The sequence below is a fragment of the Excalfactoria chinensis genome, chromosome 26, assembly GCF_039878825.1.
Source record: "Excalfactoria chinensis isolate bCotChi1 chromosome 26, bCotChi1.hap2, whole genome shotgun sequence".
Classification (NCBI taxonomy): domain Eukaryota; kingdom Metazoa; phylum Chordata; class Aves; order Galliformes; family Phasianidae; genus Excalfactoria; species Excalfactoria chinensis.
Window position 1 is genome coordinate 460,458 of NC_092850.1, and position 17,182 is coordinate 477,639.

Here is a 17,182-nt window from a genome sequence, read left to right on the forward strand (position 1 = left end):
GCTACCGCCCCCCCTCCGGCCCCGCCCCTTCCTCCCCCCCCCCCGCCCGTGTTGTCGCGGCGGCCCTGAGATGGCGGCGGTGGCGGCGGGCGCGGCGGGCGGAGCGGCCCCTCAGCAGCAGCCGCCTCCTCAGCAGCAGCCCCAGCCGGCAGCGGGAGGCGCCGCGGGCTCCGGGGAGGCCGGGGGCGGCGGAGGGGGCGCGGGAGGAGGAGGAGGAGGCGGCGCGGGGGGAGCTGGGCCCGGCCCGGGGTCGGGGTCGGGCGGCGGTGCGGCCGGAGGCGGGGGGGAGTCGTGGTACCTGGCGCTTCTAGGCCTGGCCGAGCACTTCCGTACCTCCAGCCCGCCCAAGGTTCGGCTTTGCGTGCACTGCCTGCAGGCCGTGCTGCCCCGCAAACCCCCGGCCCGCATGGAGGCCCGCACGCACCTCCAGCTCGGCTCCGTGCTCTACCACCACACCCGCAACGGGGAGCAGGCCCGGGGGCACCTGGAGAAGGCGGTGAGTGTGGGAGCTGAGGGGGGGACCGGGGGGGGGGTGGGCAGCAGTGCGGGGCGCTGAGCTGAGCTGAGCTGACCGCCGTGTTCTCTTGCAGTGGCTGATCTCGCAGCAGGTATCCTTTCCTGGCCGCCTGAAGTCGTCCCAGTGGAGGCCCGGCGTCCGTCTGAGTTCTTAACCTACCGCTGCGGCTGTGGGCCGCTTTCTTTAGCCGCGTTGTGTTACAGTAAGGGCGGGAGGGGGGTGCCGTGGTGTTGCCGCTTTGAGTATTTACTTAACTCAGATGGTGTCAGATCCCGCAGTTTGAGGACGTGAAGTTCGAGGCAGCCAGCCTGCTGTCCGAGCTGTACTGCCAGGAGGTGAGTGCTGCCCTATGGGCTCTGTGTGCTGCTGCTGGCTTTGCTCGCCGTTTGGGTTGCAGCTGTTATCAGTGGGGTTTTGCCGGGCCGTATCCTGGGCTGTATCGATAGAGAAGTGGCAGCGGGACAAGGGAGGGGTTTGTCCCCCTCTGCTCTGCCCTCGTGTGGCCCCACCTGGAATACGGCATCGGATTCAGTGCCCCCAGCCTCAGGAAAGCAGTGGACCTTTTGCAGCATGAGGGTGCTCAGAGGGCTGGGGTGCTTCTCCTGCAGAGACAGTGCTGGGAACATTGGAATAGCCGATGCCTTTGAGCAGACTTCGGTTATGGTTGGATGGTCTTGCATGTTAAAAGCTTACATGGGTTACTTTTCATGTTATAAACTTCCTGACCTGTGAGGCTTTGGTTGAGGATCAGCACCGAACTTGTCTTATTCAGAAGCTGCTGCTGCATCAATGCTCAGGGCCCGTCTCTCGTGTTGACTTGGGTTTGTGTTTCTGTTTCAGAACTCAGTGGACACAGCGAAGCCTCTCTTACGCAAGGCCATCCAGATCTCACAGCAGACTCCATACTGGCACTGTAGGCTGCTTTTCCAACTTGCAGTGAGTGATGTTCTCTTGCTAACTGGGAGTACCGTGTAACACCGTGGCTGTAAAAACAGCTGGAAAACGTCGGTGTTACGTGAGAAATCTTGGATCTTTATTTTTTTCCAGTCATCACTATCAGTGGAGAGAGAGATCTGAGGGATTTAATTGCTCTTTAGAGGTATTCTGTGAAAGAGAGCTGGCTGGCAAGCAGTTTTGTCTTTGAAGGCTGTCTTAATAGTCACCTGTACTTGTCTTTCCGCCCTTCCTGATGAGCTTAAACAAGCAGACCAACTTCCTTGCAAAGGAACTGCTGAGCTCCTTTGTATAGGTTGGGAAAGCTGAACTGTGCAGAGCCTTTCCTATCGATTAAAGGACAAATGTTTGCTTTGCAATGAGTTAATGCCTGAGTACTCACAAGAAGCTTAAATGTTTTTTCTCGGTGCCTCCCACTGAATAGGATCCTTTCTTGGAGCTTGACATTCTTTGCTGATTTCTTTTCTGTGTGGTATTTCCTTTCTGGCTTTTTTGCTTGACCACAAGGGTCCGTATGTCTCACTGCCTCAGTCCGTGTTCATCTGCAGTTGTGTGGCTCTTTACCTGAGCCTGGAAAACATCTGAAATCTGGGAGGCTGGAAGGAGGGAGGGGTGCTGTGCAGGCTGTGCCAGCCCTTCCTCATCACCTGAGTCGTGCCTTGCAGGCTTCTTCTTCTCCTCCTGCTGGGGAGCTCCCCTCATGTAACTGTCCGAGGTTGGTTCTGTCTGAATTGATCCCGTCTGCTCTGCACGTACTGTCAGTGAATTATAACAGCTTTGGAGTAGGAAACCTGGCTGAGAAGTTCCTTCTGAAACATTACAGGCTTTTTCTGGGGAATTCCAGGTGCTCCTGGATAATGAGTCCAGCGTGACACCAAGTAATTAATGTACCAGTTTAGCAGTTATCACATGTGAAACACAGAAGTAATTACATTAAAAACAAAAGGATTATCAGACTCATTAAGGAAGATTGACCTTTTTTGGCCTTATTTCATTTCAGCAACTACATACTCTTGAAAAAGATTTGGTATCAGCATGTGACCTTCTGGGAGTGGGAGCAGAGTATGCCCGAGTGGTGGGGTCTGAGTATACCAGGTGAGTTCCACACAGCTTTGGCTTTTTTCCTTCTCTCAATACTTTGCATTGTTCTTTTTATTTGGATGTGTTCTCCTATCTCTAAATTAGAGCTGTGGCCTCTGATTGCCACGTGGGTTTTACAGGTGAAACAATATTCCTGAGCGCTCTCTTAGATCTGAGAGTTTGTTGGGAGAGGTTTCTCTTGTTGTTTTTCATACTGAACTTTGTTTTATGAGCCTTGCTTTGACCTTAGCAGCTACTGCAGCTGGAATGGTTTGAGGTTGAGGCACGGAGCTGAGAGGTTGGGTCTGTGGTTCCTGGTGCTGGGATTGGATCTCTCCATCTACTTTTATGTGCTGGATAGAGATGTGCTTTATAAATGTGCTTTATCTGGGGGGTATTTGGTGTTTCCTTTAGATTATGACCTTATTTTCCTTTCATTTCAGAGCACTGTTTCTGCTAAGCAAGGGAATGGTGAGTTGGATGTACATCTAAATTTTTTAACTAGTGTGATAAAAGATAGAAGAGAATGTAACTTATCTGAACATCAGGTGCTTATTTTAAGGTATTAACTGTGCTCTGTATATTCTGTTCACGTGAGCACAGAATCAAATGGGTCCAGAATAAGCCTCAAGTCTGTAGGATTCTTGTGAATGGGTTCCTCTGCTTTCTGTTTTATGACAAAAATGTGGTTTCTAACTGTGAATTGTCTTTGGATCCCTTGGAATTAAGGATGAAAATACCGTTCCAAGGTTGCTGCTTTTGCAAACAGATGCCTTTGAGTCTAGTTTTAATTTGAAATAATGGATCAGTGTGACTTTGGTCTCTGAGCATCGGAACTGCCAAGCACAAAACTGGTTTGTGTTCTGAATTACAGCTCCTTCTGATGGAACGGAAGCTGCAGGAGGTGCACCCTCTCCTTACCCTGTGTGGGCAGATAGTTGAAAACTGGCAAGGAAATCCCATCCAGAAGGAGTCGTTGCGTGTGTTCTTCTTAGTCCTGCAGGTCACACATTACCTGGATGCTGGGCAGGTGCGTGTAGATTGTAACAGCTGGGTCTAGCTTAAGTTCATGAGCATGGGGATTATTGATTGCTTGGCAGGTTTACTAGCTAAGTAAGTGTCCAGGTGACTGGGATGCAGGGGCTGTGTCTGAAGTGCATCATCTCATGCAGGTGAAGAGTGTGAAGCCGTGTCTGAAGCAGCTTCAGCAGTGCATTCAGACCATATCCACGCTACACGATGATGAGATTCTGCCCAGCAACCCTGCGGATCTCTTTCACTGGCTGCCCAAGGAACACATGTGTGTGCTTGTCTACTTGGTGAGCAGCTCTTTTTTACTTACTGCATATTGCTCATTAATGAGGAATTGCTTAAAAGTGGTCTAAAACCAGCAGCGATTGATTCTGCAAACCACGTGCTGCTTTACATTGTGCTGACAGCTTAATTCTGACACAGCATCTGTGAGAAAATTGCTTTCAGTGACGTCAGTGTTTGAAAAGGCTGCGTGAGAAGTCTGGGAAGTGGAATAAAGCTTCATTAATATCGAGCCAGATAATTCTAGGGGAAGGTTTGATTCTATACTGGCTTATTTTAACCAACAGAAGAGCAATCTTGACTTCACGTTCCTGAAACTGATTTGCCCCACTTCTTGAATGTGATTTTTGTTCTTAATTGATGTAAAACTGTTGTGTGAACACTCAGACCTTTCCTCTGCCAAGGAAATGTTTTGTAATCTTTCCTGTGTCCTTTGGCAGGTGACAGTGATGCATTCCATGCAAGCAGGGTACCTGGAGAAGGCTCAGAAGTACACAGACAAAGCACTCATGCAGCTAGAGAAGCTAAAAAGTAAGTGTAAGGCTGAGAATCTGGCTGATGCTGCAAGATTCCATTACTTGTTGCAAAGAGCTCTTTGTGCTGAACCACCTGCACTAGGAAGATGGTTGGGTGCAGGAGGGTCTGTGTGCCCTGGATATTGGTATTGTCTTCACTTACCATATTCCCTTTGTTCCCTCTTCAGTGTTGGACTGCAGTCCTATCTTGTCATCTTTCCAAGTTATTTTGTTGGAACACATTATCATGTGTCGACTTGTCACAGGACACAAAGCTACAGCATTGCAGGAGGTAAACACAGGCTTCAACTATTTCTTTAGCTGGGGATACATGCAATAATAGCTTGTAAATCTGTGTTTCAAGGAGAATTCTTGGGCTCAGATGGGGGTTCCAGCAGTGCTAAGCTAACAGGTGCAGTCAGGCCTGATGGTGCTTGGGGATTAGCCACCACTTAGTTTCATTTACCAACACTGTGGGGTTGACAGGTACTGAGCAGTGGCAAGAAGTGGCCCCTTCTTCCTGGTCACAATTGGTCTGGTGTCTTTTCCTTCCATTCATGGCTGAGGGCAGCTCTTAACTCTTCCCCTTTCACTTCCTTGTAGCGTTCCTGTCCTTGTTCTTCTCTGTCTTTAAGGCTCTCTGGCTTTCTGTCCTTTCTTCAGGGGGGCAAAAAAGGATGGGGCAGTGTTCTCTAATGCAAGAGTAAACTGCACTTCTTTCTATTCTCCCAAGCATTTTTAATTCCTGTCCACCCCTTATTTATAGGATTCACTGCTGCATCATCTCAGCCTGTTGTCAGCCTTCACATGAATGTGTTTAGGGGAAAATCAGCTTAAAAGAGTAGCGCTGGGCTCTTGGTGCCCCTCACAGGCACATTATCTTTGGGAGAGTTTGATTCCAGCTTTTCTGTTGTGTGCCAGCACAAAGTCTGAGCGTTTCCGAACAGATCTGGTATTTGTTTGCAGGTGGTGCCACCCTATGGCAGAGCTGCAGCAAAGCAGATCATTCTAAACCAGTTCCTGTGTGTGTGTGTGAGTGTGGGAGGAGCGTGCACAGAGCAGCACGTCCCTCAGCCCGAGGCACAGCTGGCTCTGCCATCACTAAAGAGCAGCACTAGGTCCTGAAAGTGGTTACTGCAGCTTCCTGAGTGCTGTGTGTGGTGCAGTTAGGTGGATAGAGGGCATACATCATAACAGAGCAAAAGATCTAAGATAGATTGTTTTCTTTCCTAACAGATCTCACAAGTCTGCCAGCTCTGCCAGCAGTCTCCCAGGCTGTTTTCTAATCATGCTGCCCAGCTGCACACTCTGTTAGTAAGTGTCTGTGATGAGAGAGAAACCTGTGACTCTTCGAGGTCTGTATGTTGAACAGGCACCAGAAATGAGCTCACAGTGATGCAGACAGCAGAATTTCCTGCTGAGCAATGGAGTTGGCTTTGCTGTTTGCATGTCCTGCTGTGGGGTCTCGCAGCCAGCTCTTATAAAGTGTCCTGTGCCATGATAACTGGTGCACAGTGTAAATACACAGGATATGCACTGTGCATATTGCCTGTATGTTGTGAGGACAAATATAAATGGCATTGCTATTTGAAGGTTGTAAGAAATTAAGGGCCTGGATGTGGAACAACGTGCTGTTCCCTTACCAACATCATGTCTTCTACAGGGGCTTTACTGCATTTCTGTTAATTGCATGGACAATGCAGAAGCACAGTTTACTACAGCACTGAGGGTAAGATTTTTCTTCTCACAATATTCACCGTGGTGGCCGGGCTTGTGATTGTGTGGGGCACCAGGTAGATGAGGTTGGAAGTCTGAAGACTGTCTGTATTAGTTGCATTTGTTCAGCAGAGGAAAATCTGAACTGAGTTCAGGTCAGGACAATTTGTTTGTGGCTAAAAAACAGGCATTAAATCTGAATATTTTCTTACTTTTTGTATATTTAAAGATGGGGTTTAACTGACTTTGGGTTAGGCACTGAACTATTCTGACTATGCAGTTGGTGTGCTTTGTTTTATTGCAGCTCACTACACACCAGGAGCTGTGGGCATTCATTGTGACAAACTTGGCCAGTGTGTACATCAGGGAAGGCAACCGGCACCAGGAGGTGAGAGCTCATTGCATCCTGCCTTTCTTGTGTCGTTCATTCCTGGTTTGGACTAATGAATCTGAGTCAGTGTTTGGATCCGGAGCAGCTCACTTAAATGACTGCTAAAAGTTTTCTGAGGAAGCATTAACAGTTGATGGTAACTTTTATCAAGTTTAAAAGATCATCTTTTGTGTAAAACTCGATTCTAGGATCAGAATGTGCACTTTGTGTCAGACTCTTTGCTTTTTATACCATCAGCTGTATATATGGCAGAAGCACTGATTATCTTTTTCCCCTCCTCTCGCTTTACAGCTTTACAGCTTATTGGAAAGGATAAATCCAGACCACAATTTTCCTGTGAGGTGAGAGTTCCAGGAACTGTGCTGATGTTGCATTGATGATGGTAATGCTGGTTTTGTATCAGGCTTTATTCATAGAAGACAGAACAATCCTCTTCTTTTCAAGGTAGAAGCTCTGACTGTGTGTTAAACGTACTGTTTTGTGCAGAGGTTTGGTTATGGGACACAGCCTGTGCTGTTTGTCTCTGTGCAGTGCCTCAATGTCAATGTTCTGCTTTGTTTGTAGCTCCCACTGCCTTCGAGCTGCAGCTTTCTATATCCGAGGTCTGTTCTCCTTCTTTCAAGGAAGATACAACGAGGCAAAGTGAGTACAAAGCGCTGCACCTGGAAGGTGGGGAGAAGGAAAAACCAGATCAGGATTTAAACTCAACTTGAGAATTCAGAGGCTTTGCTTTCCAAGCTCCTGGGTTCCCTGTGGGTTTAGCCAACCTTCTGTTTCGCTTGAGGCAAAGACTGTTTTACATCTCTTTTGCTCTGAGTAACACTTGTGTGGTGTTCTGCAGTGGCCCATCTGAAAGTAAGGCTTTTCAAAGTGGGGGGGGAATGTGTTACAGTCCTTCTTGCTAAACGAAAAGTGAGGTTTGGGAATGAAGCTCTTTGTTTTGGGTCACCCACAGCACGCATTTATTCCGGGGTACAGGTATTTGCTGATGGGGTTCATTGGGTTCTTAATGACATTTCTTAAAAGCATCAGGGAAAGCAGATTTGGGTTGAAGGCTTCGTGTTGTGCTCTGTGTTGGCAGGCGGTTCTTGCGAGAGACGCTGAAAATGTCAAATGCAGAAGATCTGAATCGATTAACAGCGTGTTCCCTCGTGCTCCTGGGTCACATATTCTACGTGTTAGGGAATCACAGGGTAAGCCTTCATGCGTCTGCTGCTACCGTGTGTTTGACTATTGATTTGCCAGAGCAAATTGGGGCGCTTCCACAAGTTGTGTTGAGGAGTGCTTGTATGTCGGTGCCCCACTGAGAGCTGCCAGCTCATGGATATACACCACTCTTGCACACTGAGCAGCACTGTATAACAAAGTGTTTGAGTCCTGTTGTAGAAAGGAGTGTTTCTGTAATGCCTGAAATCACTCAGAGGAAAATAAAGAATAGAGTAAGGGATAAGTAACGTGCAGAGAGACTGTTTGGAGGCATCTGTGGGTGCAAGCTCTTCTGAATTCTCATCATATGCCAGAATGTGTGAAATACTTCTATTATCTTGCACAACGCAGACACCATAATTCCTAGGACACAGCAAAATCCCAGACAGCTTTAGATGATATGTTTGGATTATTGTCCCATTAAGCATTCCGGCTTGCTAGCTAGCAATTAAATTAGGCAAAATTTCTGTCTCAAATTCAGCATCTCTTCGATATATTACATATTTGCAAGGGGGAAAAAAAATAAAATATATCTTTGATGTTGATGTCTACTCTTCACCAGGAAAGTAATAATATGGTAGTGCCAGCCATGCAGCTTGCAAGCAAGATCCCGGATATGTCTGTGCAGCTGTGGTCTTCAGCTCTGCTGAGAGGTAAGCAAGGGAAATGAGCGGCATAAAAGCATTGCTGCTCAGCATGGGGGTGCTCATCATGTAGGCTGTGACTGCATGGGAAGGGCTCCAGGTCTCAGCCGTGCAGCATCCATGCTGTTGTTGCAGGGTTTTGCTTTGACTGCAGCTCTTGCTGTAGTAAACATTTTATTAAGCTTTGCTTCCGCGTGGGGGCTTTAATAAATACAAGAAACTCTTACATCCCTCATACATAAATATTGTTTAATTTGACTTACGTGGGCCCCAGGATGCTTTGTTCAAATATTGACTGGCTTCCTGGCAGACTGTCAACGTTAATGCTGCAATTGATTTGCTTTCACTAGAAAATAAAGCAGTAACTCTACCCCTTTTCCAAGAACTTACCCCACACTTTCAGTTTCTATTAAGCTGTCGTGTTTGCTATAAGCATGGTGCTGTAAACCAAGTGCTGGGCCAGGCTTATGTTCTGCTTTACTACTTCCTTTGCTATAAAACTGCTTCTAGGCAATTGAAATAACTTCTCTCATTGGTTTCCAAGCAGTGGTTGACATACAAAACATGCCAATAATGATGAATCTGCTGTAGATGAAAGGCTGTCCCTTGTTCAGCTGTTGCTGCTCCTGTCATGGAGGCACTGTTCCCATTCTGCTTTGGTTTTTCTAAGACCTTTCCCATGGAACTGATAGGTTCTCTTTTGAAGAAGAGGTGCTCCATTAGGATCCAGCACTTGTTCACCAACAGGAGCTGTGTGCCTCAGCCCTCACCTCTACACCGCTTATCCCTGTTAGCTGACATTGTGATGCTCACTGTGTTACCAGTCTGAAATCTTGCTGAGCAGACCTCACAGGAAACAAGACAGTAGGATCTGCATTGGGGATGGGCAAAGCAGCAGGCTGTGAGCGCCTTGGAAGCAAAAGGGAACAAGGAGGGAAAAGAAATGAAACGCTGTGAGGTGTGTGCTGCCAAAGCCTGGGGACAGACTGGTGAGCCCTCGTTCCCACTAGATGGTGCCAAAGCATAGAGAGAGTGAATGCATGCAGCACGGGATCTGCTGGGTAGGGAGGTGCTTTCCTCCTTGTCCAGTTAATATAGTGTTAATGATTGGAAACTAAAATAACATCAAATCCTGCAATGTATGCTGCTAGGCCTGTTGGAAGGAGGAAGGGCTCAGATTCTTCTTGTGCCTGTTCTGAGTGGGACAGCCTTGATATATTGGCAGTTTAAGTCATTCATTCATTACTACAGGGAAGAGTCATGTCAAATTAGATGAGAAGTACCAACAGTGGTTCTCGGTGAGCAAATGAAGCTCTTTGTCTTTCAGACCTGAACAAAGCCTGTGGAAATGCAATCGATGCACATGAGGCAGCACAGATGCATCAGAACTTCTCACAGCAGCTCCTCCAGGACCACATTGAAGCGTGCAGTCTTCCAGAACACAATTTAATCACGGTAAGCAATCTTCATCTTCTGGTTATGACAACGTGCTTTGGATTTCCTTTGATATCCCTCTGGTCTTTGTTTCCTATAGTGGTTTCATTGGCACTCCAAAACTTTCATTGAATGTCTTTTGTAGCCGGTAGCCACTTTGTTTTGGTCACAGCTGCTACTTTTGAGAGAAAATTAATGTATGCTCAGGTTTCACTTTAATGTTTAGATCCCCTTCTTCTGGGGAATGCTTTGAGTACTGCTGTATGGTTTCTATTGATATAATTATAGTGTCTGTGGGTTTTCACCTTATCTATAAATCTGAATTTCCAGTGATTGACGTTCAGTGTCTTCATAGCTGCTACCTTAAGGGGTTCATATTTTGGACTTCTCACTGTCAGAAATGCTTTTGACGTTGTTTATGTATAAAGTGCTCTCTTATGCTGGAATTCAGCAATGGTGAAAGATAATCCATTCATTTAGACAGAATTAACGTCCAAATGTGAATTTGGAATGTAAGGAAACCTGACGTCTTGTCCCAGCTATTCCCTTTATGGGAGGAATAAAAGGGCTGCCAGGAAGGAGCTGATGGTTTTGGCTGCAGAGGGATCCTCAGAGCCACGTGTGCCATGCAGGCCGTGTTGGTGATGCCCACAGCCTGTCCCCTTGAGCTCCATGCTCTGCTGACTTTGCTTGCCATTGCTGGCTTATGCGTAATCCATGCTAGATTAAAAATGTGGAGGTGGAAGAGGATTAAAAACTAGGAAATCTGCCTAGTTCAGGAGATTTTACTAAATTTGAGAGGAAAGCATAAAACGGGTGAGAAGCAGAGGCTTTATTCGCTCTGCAAACACTACAGCTGCGGTGTAGAATGGGCTCAAACAGAAGCATCTAAATGGAGGCCTGTCGTTCATGCAAGTCACAGCTTCCCCTGTTCCCATGTGTGTGATGCAGAGTCAAACCTGATGCTCAGCTTGTCATGAAATCACTCATCATCTGTGTGTGTGTGTGTGTGGGCAGCTCCTTCCTCTGGCCTTGCTGCTCTTCCTCCCCTTCCCAGGTTGTGGCTGGAGGATTTTCATGCTGTTTGTTATCTTGCAGTGGACAGATGGACCACCTCCCGTACAGTTCCAGGCACAGAACGGACCCACCACCAGCCTGGCCAGTCTCCTGTGAAACACAATCAGGACAGTGTGTTTAAATAAGAATCAAACAAAACAAACAAAAAAAAAGCCAAAAAAAAAAAGAAAGAAAGAAAGAAAGAAAAAGGAGAAAAACTCATTGCAAAATCTTTTCTTCAAAGAAAAGGCAGCAAATTCCTCTTCTAGCGAGGGCCGTGTAGGAAACTGCATTAAAGACAACATACATTTCATAGACTTGCAAAGTGAGAAGGGCATTTTGAGCTACTTTTACATAACGTGTGTGAATATACAGCTAGAGTGTATATACCTACTGGTTTTAATCTGTTTTCCTCTTACTGAGAAGTAAGGTTTAGTCCAAAGGACGCTCGTTGTTCCTTAAGCTTGATAGACTTGTCTTTTAATGTGTCGCAGAGAGTTGAGAGGACTTGCACAGTTTGGAATACCAGTTGTATTCCCTGAGTTACAATGCACGCCAGTTTGAACGTCTTCTGTGCCCTTCCACTCTTGGGAACAACGGGATTCAATCCTGACTGGTTGTAGGGTGCCCTAAAGTTCAACATTTAGCTTCTGAGGTGATGTTCTTCTCCTTGTGTGTGTGAGTCGCCTTGCAGTGCTGAGGGTGGTGGGATGTGGGTTGTCAGATCCTTTGGGGTGAGCAGAGTTGCAGATCCCACAGCCTGGGGCTGTCAGTGTGTGACAGTCAGTGGCACCGCTCTGTCCCCATGAAGGGTCTCCCTTCTGTGTCCCTGCACTGCTGGCTATGCAGAAGCAGATCTGCAGCTCTGTCCATCTCTGCTGTTTTGTAGTGATTTGTACCCGAGGAGGAAATTCCTTCTCATTTTGGCCCATTTAGCATCCCGCAGCCTCACCAAGGCAAGGCAGTGTCTGTGCCTTAACCATTTCTACCAACGATTGCAGTGAGGGTTCAGCTCAGCTCGGTGGTTAAAGCCAGTTTCCCACAGAAGCAAGAGGGTTGCACTTAGCCAAAAAGTATTTCTGTGTTAGCCTCCCTGTTTTATCTCCCTTTTTTGAGCTCTTTGGTCTCCCCGTGCTTCTGCAGCCGTCCTGAAGCAGGATAAGCACGGCCCAAATTCCTTCTATAGGAAACAGTACAGAAGTTGTCAATGCCACGAAGCAATTCCAGGCTGCTGCAGGGTTCCAAGGGTCAAATAAAGGTGGTTTTTTTTCCCTCTCCTGATAGCTCTATTTATCTTCCAGTTGAAAAAGGGAAGGGGAAAGGAAAGCTGTTAGCTGAGTTCCTCTGGTAGGTGCTTTATTTGGAGAGAGGAGGGGAGTGTTGGACCCCTTGAGGAAGATTGAACCCTGTCTTTAATGAAAACCCTTCCCTCTGTCCAGCAACAGCAAACGAAGACATGTTTTGTAATTCAAACCCTTTGGTTTTAACCACTGAATGACATAAAAGGGACACATTCCCATCCCCTCAATGGGGTTTTATGCTCATCCTACTGGACGTGCAGGGGCAATACAGATCCTGTTTTCAGGCAGTTACTCCTGTAGAAGCCGCGTGTTCTTTAGGCCTTTTTATATCTCCAGTAGGGAAAACGTGCCCTCAGTATTGCTGTAAGGAGAGTATTATTGGGCTTGCAAGAAAACTCCAAGAGGAAGGAAAGCTGTGAGGTCCGTGAGCTTCAGGGATATACCAGACACAGGGAGGGTCTGTGCAGATGGAAGCTGCTGCTGCTCACCATGCTGGTGGTTGGGATGGAGCATTCCCTGCCTGCCATCCACCTGAAGCTCAGCTCCTGTGAGGTGTGAGGAATGGCTGCAGCTGTGCAAGTCAGCACTCACGTGCTTTCATGTTTCCCACAGTCTCAATGAGATGATACAGACTCTTTTGTTTTCACTCTGCCACCCAATCTGAGGCTGTTGCTTACCCGATACACGCCCATGGCAACTGCAATAAGTGGCTTTAAAAGTCAGCCAGGAAAGTGCTGCTTCCATAAGGCAATATTGAAAAAGAAATAACCCCGACTGTAGAGAGCTGTGGTTCAGGCTGAAGTCGAGAAGATTTTGCAGCAGGAAAAGTCCCTTGGTGCAACACAGGAGCTGCATCTCCTGCCCTCACCCTCCTCGAGGAGCTGCGTCGCTGAGGACTGCGTTGTGGGAGAGCATTTTGCAGCAGCAATTTCTGGCTCCTCATCACACGAACCAAACTGCTCACGGCTCAGATCCCTGCTGGTGTTCTCAGGAGGGAATGGAGGCCCGGATGGAGCGGCTGCCTGCTTATATCTGATATCAGCACACTCGGGTTCTCAGCAGAAGCACCCGCCTGCAATGCAGTGGCAGGAAGAAGGACGTGAGTGAGATCCAAGTGTGTGACACACCAGCTTCAACCCGTGCTTTGCTTCGTGCACAATGGAACTCAGGTGCAGTGGTTGAGCTGAGGTGCTGCCCCTCAGAGCTGCCCTCGGCCTTTTTTCCCCCCCATCACAACAGTATCAAAAGTCGTGTAAATTTGGAAATAGCTCGGTGATTTTCTATCTCTGAAACTCAACGTGTACATTTGTTACAATGTACAGTGCTTTTTAACTACGCTTGTATATTAAATTATTTAATAGTTTGGGTTTTTTTTTTTTGCTTTTCAGTATCTTTTTGTATGTAGCAGAGATTAAAACAAGGACCTCAAGACTGAAGTTCTTCCTAATTTTTTGGATGTGGATGTAAAAGCTGAACAGAAAACCAGAAGTTTACAGTCATTTGCTCAGCCTGACTCCATTTGAACAATGTATTTCTAACCTTTCTTGTCCCATCATTTAATTCTCTAGAGAAACAAACACGAAGTCTTTGATGAACTTCTAAAAAAAAAAATAATTAATAATAATAATTATTATTCTTCTAAAGATGTAATTTAGGAAACTTGTACAGTTTTATGTTTTCATTTGGTCTTTTTAAACGAGTAGCAAGAACTTTACAAACACCTAATCGCTGTTTTGTAGATAGTGTAAATCTTATATATGTATAGAGAATGCAGTCTGAAGAACAGTGTTTGCCATTTCCTACAGCATGGCTATGGGGAAGGCCCGTGTACGTGTGAAATCAAATTCACTTTGGGGATAGGGAACGTAAAAACAGAGAGAGAAAACTCCCGTGCCTTTCTCTGTTGTTGTCCCAACACGTGTCAAAGATGTACACTGCTAAACGAGCCGGGCCTTCAGCTGTGACGCCGCCTGCAGGCACACGAGGTGCAGCACAACATATTGCTTCACTGCTTTTTGAGTTTTATTCAGTTTCCACGTCTGCCAGGGAGTCAAACTAGGATAGAAAGGGGTTTGGTGGTGTCCCTCCCCTCTCCCCCCTCTGTGTTGTTGGTCTCCAGGCCATGCAGAGCGATCCCGATCCTTTGGGATGCAGTGGGGACTGATTGAGGGCGCTGGGAACACGGAGGGTGAAACAACATCAGTCTGTGCTCTTCTACTGTCTTGTCTTAGCAACTGTATTTCATTGTTTCCTGCAGTGAACCTTTCAATGTTACGTCAGGTTTGTACAACGTATTGTTAAGTGTCGGTAGTGCTCCATTAAGTAGGATGTGTACCTTCTGCCAGTGCTCCTTTCTGAAGCTGTACATACAGTAACTCCTGTAATGAGGTGGAAGCGGGGGGCAGTCGTTTGGTTTTATTTTGCCTTTTGTTTCCTCTCGTTTTCTACATTAGAAGAATTTTTAAATAAAGTTTAATTTTCTTCTAGCACTTGGTGGAAATACTGGTTTCCTTCAGTCCAAATGCAGGCATTTCCTGCCCACAGAGGACCCTTCCCATCACCCTGCCAGGACCTGGATTGCCTTGCAGCTCTATCTGGGCCGCTGCCCTGGAAGGAGAACCGGAATTACCTGATAGGGAACCTGACTGCTCACCTCTGCACGCTGCTGCAGGACCAGGGAAGGCTGATGTGGCCAGGAACTTGCAGGGACTGCTGGAAGCTGGCAGATGTCAGGGTTACAACAAGGCTTCAGTTGTGCACTCAGGAAGGACATCACGTTTGATCTTCACAAACAGGAGCTGGTTTAAGAGAAGAACATTTTTCTGCCTCTTTATCCCAGAGCCGGCAGAGCTCAGGGAGGTGTTTTCACATTCAGACCTGAAATGTAGAAGGAAGAAACATTGAAGCAACGACACGCTGTGCCATACAATCCCCTTCCAAAGCACCACCTGAGCTGCTCCAGCCCTTCACATCGCACCACAGCAGCTGAATAAGGTTTGTTCCAACCAGCTGCTGGCTTCGGGAAGGCTTTAACCCAAATGATGGCTTCGGGAAGGGATTCCAATGGGGATTTCTAGGATCGGCGATTTATGGCGAACATCGCCTTCAGCCTCACGAAAAGCAGACAGACGTTAATTGTAAACGTTGAATCCGGGCTGAAAACGAAAGGAAGCAGAGCGGGCCGCGATAACGGCGGCTCTCGGACCGCCCCTCCGGGCCTACACAGACGGCGGCCTAAGCCGGGCGGCCCTCACCTGCGGCGCCGAGGGGTTAAGGCCGGAGGCGGGGCGGAGGGCCCGGCGCTGCCTGCGCACCCCGACCTACATCGCGGGAGGAAGCGGGATGACTCACCGAGGCCTGCCGCCGGGGCAGGGCGGGGAGCCGGGGGCGGCCGGCCCTATCGCGGGCCCCAGGCGGCGCTGCGCGGGCGGATAAGGGCGGCGGCGCGGCTCCTCCCCGCGGGCAGCGCCTCACCTCAGCCGGCCTCAGGGGCGGCCGCGCCTCTAGGCCCGACCCCGCCTATTGGTCAGGATGCCCGTCAATCATAAAATCGTCCCTCCTCATTCCTCGAGGCTTAGCATTGGGGGGGTGGGCTGGACAAAGGCGGGGCTGTGGCTACGATTGGCTGGTGGGATTAGCCATCCCGGCTTCTGATTGGGGAGCGCAGCCGTCAGTCTTAGAAAAATAAATAAATAAATAAATAAACGCAACACTCCGCCTCCGGGTCGGAGGGGGCGGGGCGATTGGATGAGGGGGGCGGGGCGATGAAATGAAGGGGGCGGGGCGATGAGATGAAGGGGGGGCGGAGCTAAACCTCAAGTTTGTCCAAATCTGCCTAGCAACCGGAGTGGGCGGGAAAAGCGTCCCGAAGAGGTGACGGTTGGTGGCGCGCGCGCCACCCCGGGAGTCCCGCTCCGTCAAAAAAAAAAGGGGGGGGAGGAGGAATGAAGGGAAGGGGAAGGAGGGGGGAGAGGGCGGGAGGCAGCCCGGAGCGAGGCGGGCCCCTGCGCGCGCAGCCCCCTCCCCCGCCCGCCTCCTGTCAGTGGCCACCTGAGGGAGCCGCCTCCCCTCCCCCCACGGCCCCAGTCCGGCCCGGGCCCCGCTGAGGAGGAGAGGCGGCTCCGAGGGGGTGAGGAGAGTGAGTGACAGCGGCGGAACACAGCCGGGCTGAGGGGATGGGGAGAGAGGGAAGGGGGGGTCCCGATGGAGGAGGGGGGGGGGAAGCCCAGAGGGGTCTGAGGTAAACGGGGGGGTGAGGGGGGTAATGGGGCTGTGAGGGGGGTAATGGGGCTGTGAGGGGGTAATGGGGATGTAAGGGGGCAATGGGGATGTGAGGGGGGGAAGGGGAGGCCCTGAGAGCCGCGGGGATATGGGGAGGGGTGTGTGTGTGGGGGGTACAGCCACCCAACAGCCGGTACGATGAAGGGGGAGGGGGGGGGGTTGTATTAAAAAAAAGCGCAAAAAAAAAAAAGAGGAAAAAAAAGGAAGAATTAAAGGTAGAATTGTAAAGGGGGGGGGGGGTGCGGGGCCGCATCCCGGGAGCTGCCCGCGGGAACGGCCGCCCCGCGATGGGCGACGGCTGAAGGGGGGGGAGGGGAGGGCAGCGGGGGAGGGGCGGCGGTGCGGAGTGCCCCGGGGATGGGGGGGGTGGGGGGGGGGGGGGAAAGAAGCAACTTGGGGTTGGGGGGGGGGGGGAGTGGGAAGGGAACGCTGCGTTGGGGGAGGGGGGGTGTGGGTGTGGGGGGGGGGCAGATGGGCCGCAGCCGCCGCGGGACCTAAGATGGAGGTGTGTGTGGGGCCGCTGCCAGGGCCGCGCGGTGCCCCGCGGGGCGGTGCGATGCGATCCGGCTCTTTGCGTTCCCCCGCACGGTCCCTCCGTTTCTCTCCTCCTTTCCGCCGCTCCGTATCGCTCCGGTTTATGGGGGGGGCACGTTTTGAGTTCGTCCTGGGTCCAAATAAAGTTCTATCCTGTCTGTGCTCTGCTACCTTCCACCCCCACCCCCCTCCCCCCCTACCCCTTTGGTTGCTCCGAACGCGATTCCTCATTGATCCGC

General features: G+C 49.4%; 2 protein-coding genes and 1 long non-coding RNA gene across 6 annotated transcripts in view; 2 read left to right on the forward strand and 1 right to left on the reverse strand.

The window, feature by feature from the left end:
- The first annotated feature begins 49 nt into the window (after positions 1–49).
- On the forward strand, positions 50–11,008 carry MAU2 (MAU2 sister chromatid cohesion factor). Its single transcript, XM_072357692.1, has 19 exons — positions 50–496; positions 591–608; positions 787–852; positions 1,358–1,453; positions 2,472–2,566; positions 2,995–3,022; positions 3,426–3,581; positions 3,724–3,870; positions 4,306–4,396; positions 4,569–4,672; positions 5,617–5,694; positions 6,044–6,109; positions 6,401–6,484; positions 6,779–6,828; positions 7,052–7,129; positions 7,569–7,680; positions 8,256–8,346; positions 9,665–9,792; positions 10,870–11,008. The coding sequence occupies exons 1-19, from the start codon at positions 71–73 to the stop codon at positions 10,942–10,944; spliced, it is 1,989 nt and encodes a 662-aa protein (XP_072213793.1). The 5' UTR covers positions 50–70; the 3' UTR covers positions 10,945–11,008.
- LOC140262974 (uncharacterized) lies at positions 10,542–15,613 on the reverse strand. Its single transcript, XR_011905875.1, has 4 exons — positions 15,480–15,613; positions 14,782–15,005; positions 11,222–14,572; positions 10,542–10,938 (listed from the first exon to the last, which is right to left on the reverse strand). It is a non-coding gene; the product is annotated as an uncharacterized lncRNA (long non-coding RNA).
- Positions 15,614–16,082: 469 nt separating this feature from the next.
- GATAD2A (GATA zinc finger domain containing 2A) overlaps positions 16,083–17,182 on the forward strand; it is a 41,678-nt gene continuing 40,578 nt past the window's right edge. Inside the window, exon 1 of one of the 4 annotated variants that reach the window (XM_072357693.1) lies at positions 16,083–16,266. The gene's annotated coding sequence lies outside the window, so the exon portion shown is untranslated. The remainder of the gene's footprint in view (positions 16,267–17,182) is intronic. The other 3 variants (XM_072357695.1, XM_072357698.1, XM_072357699.1) reach the window with 3 other exon arrangements.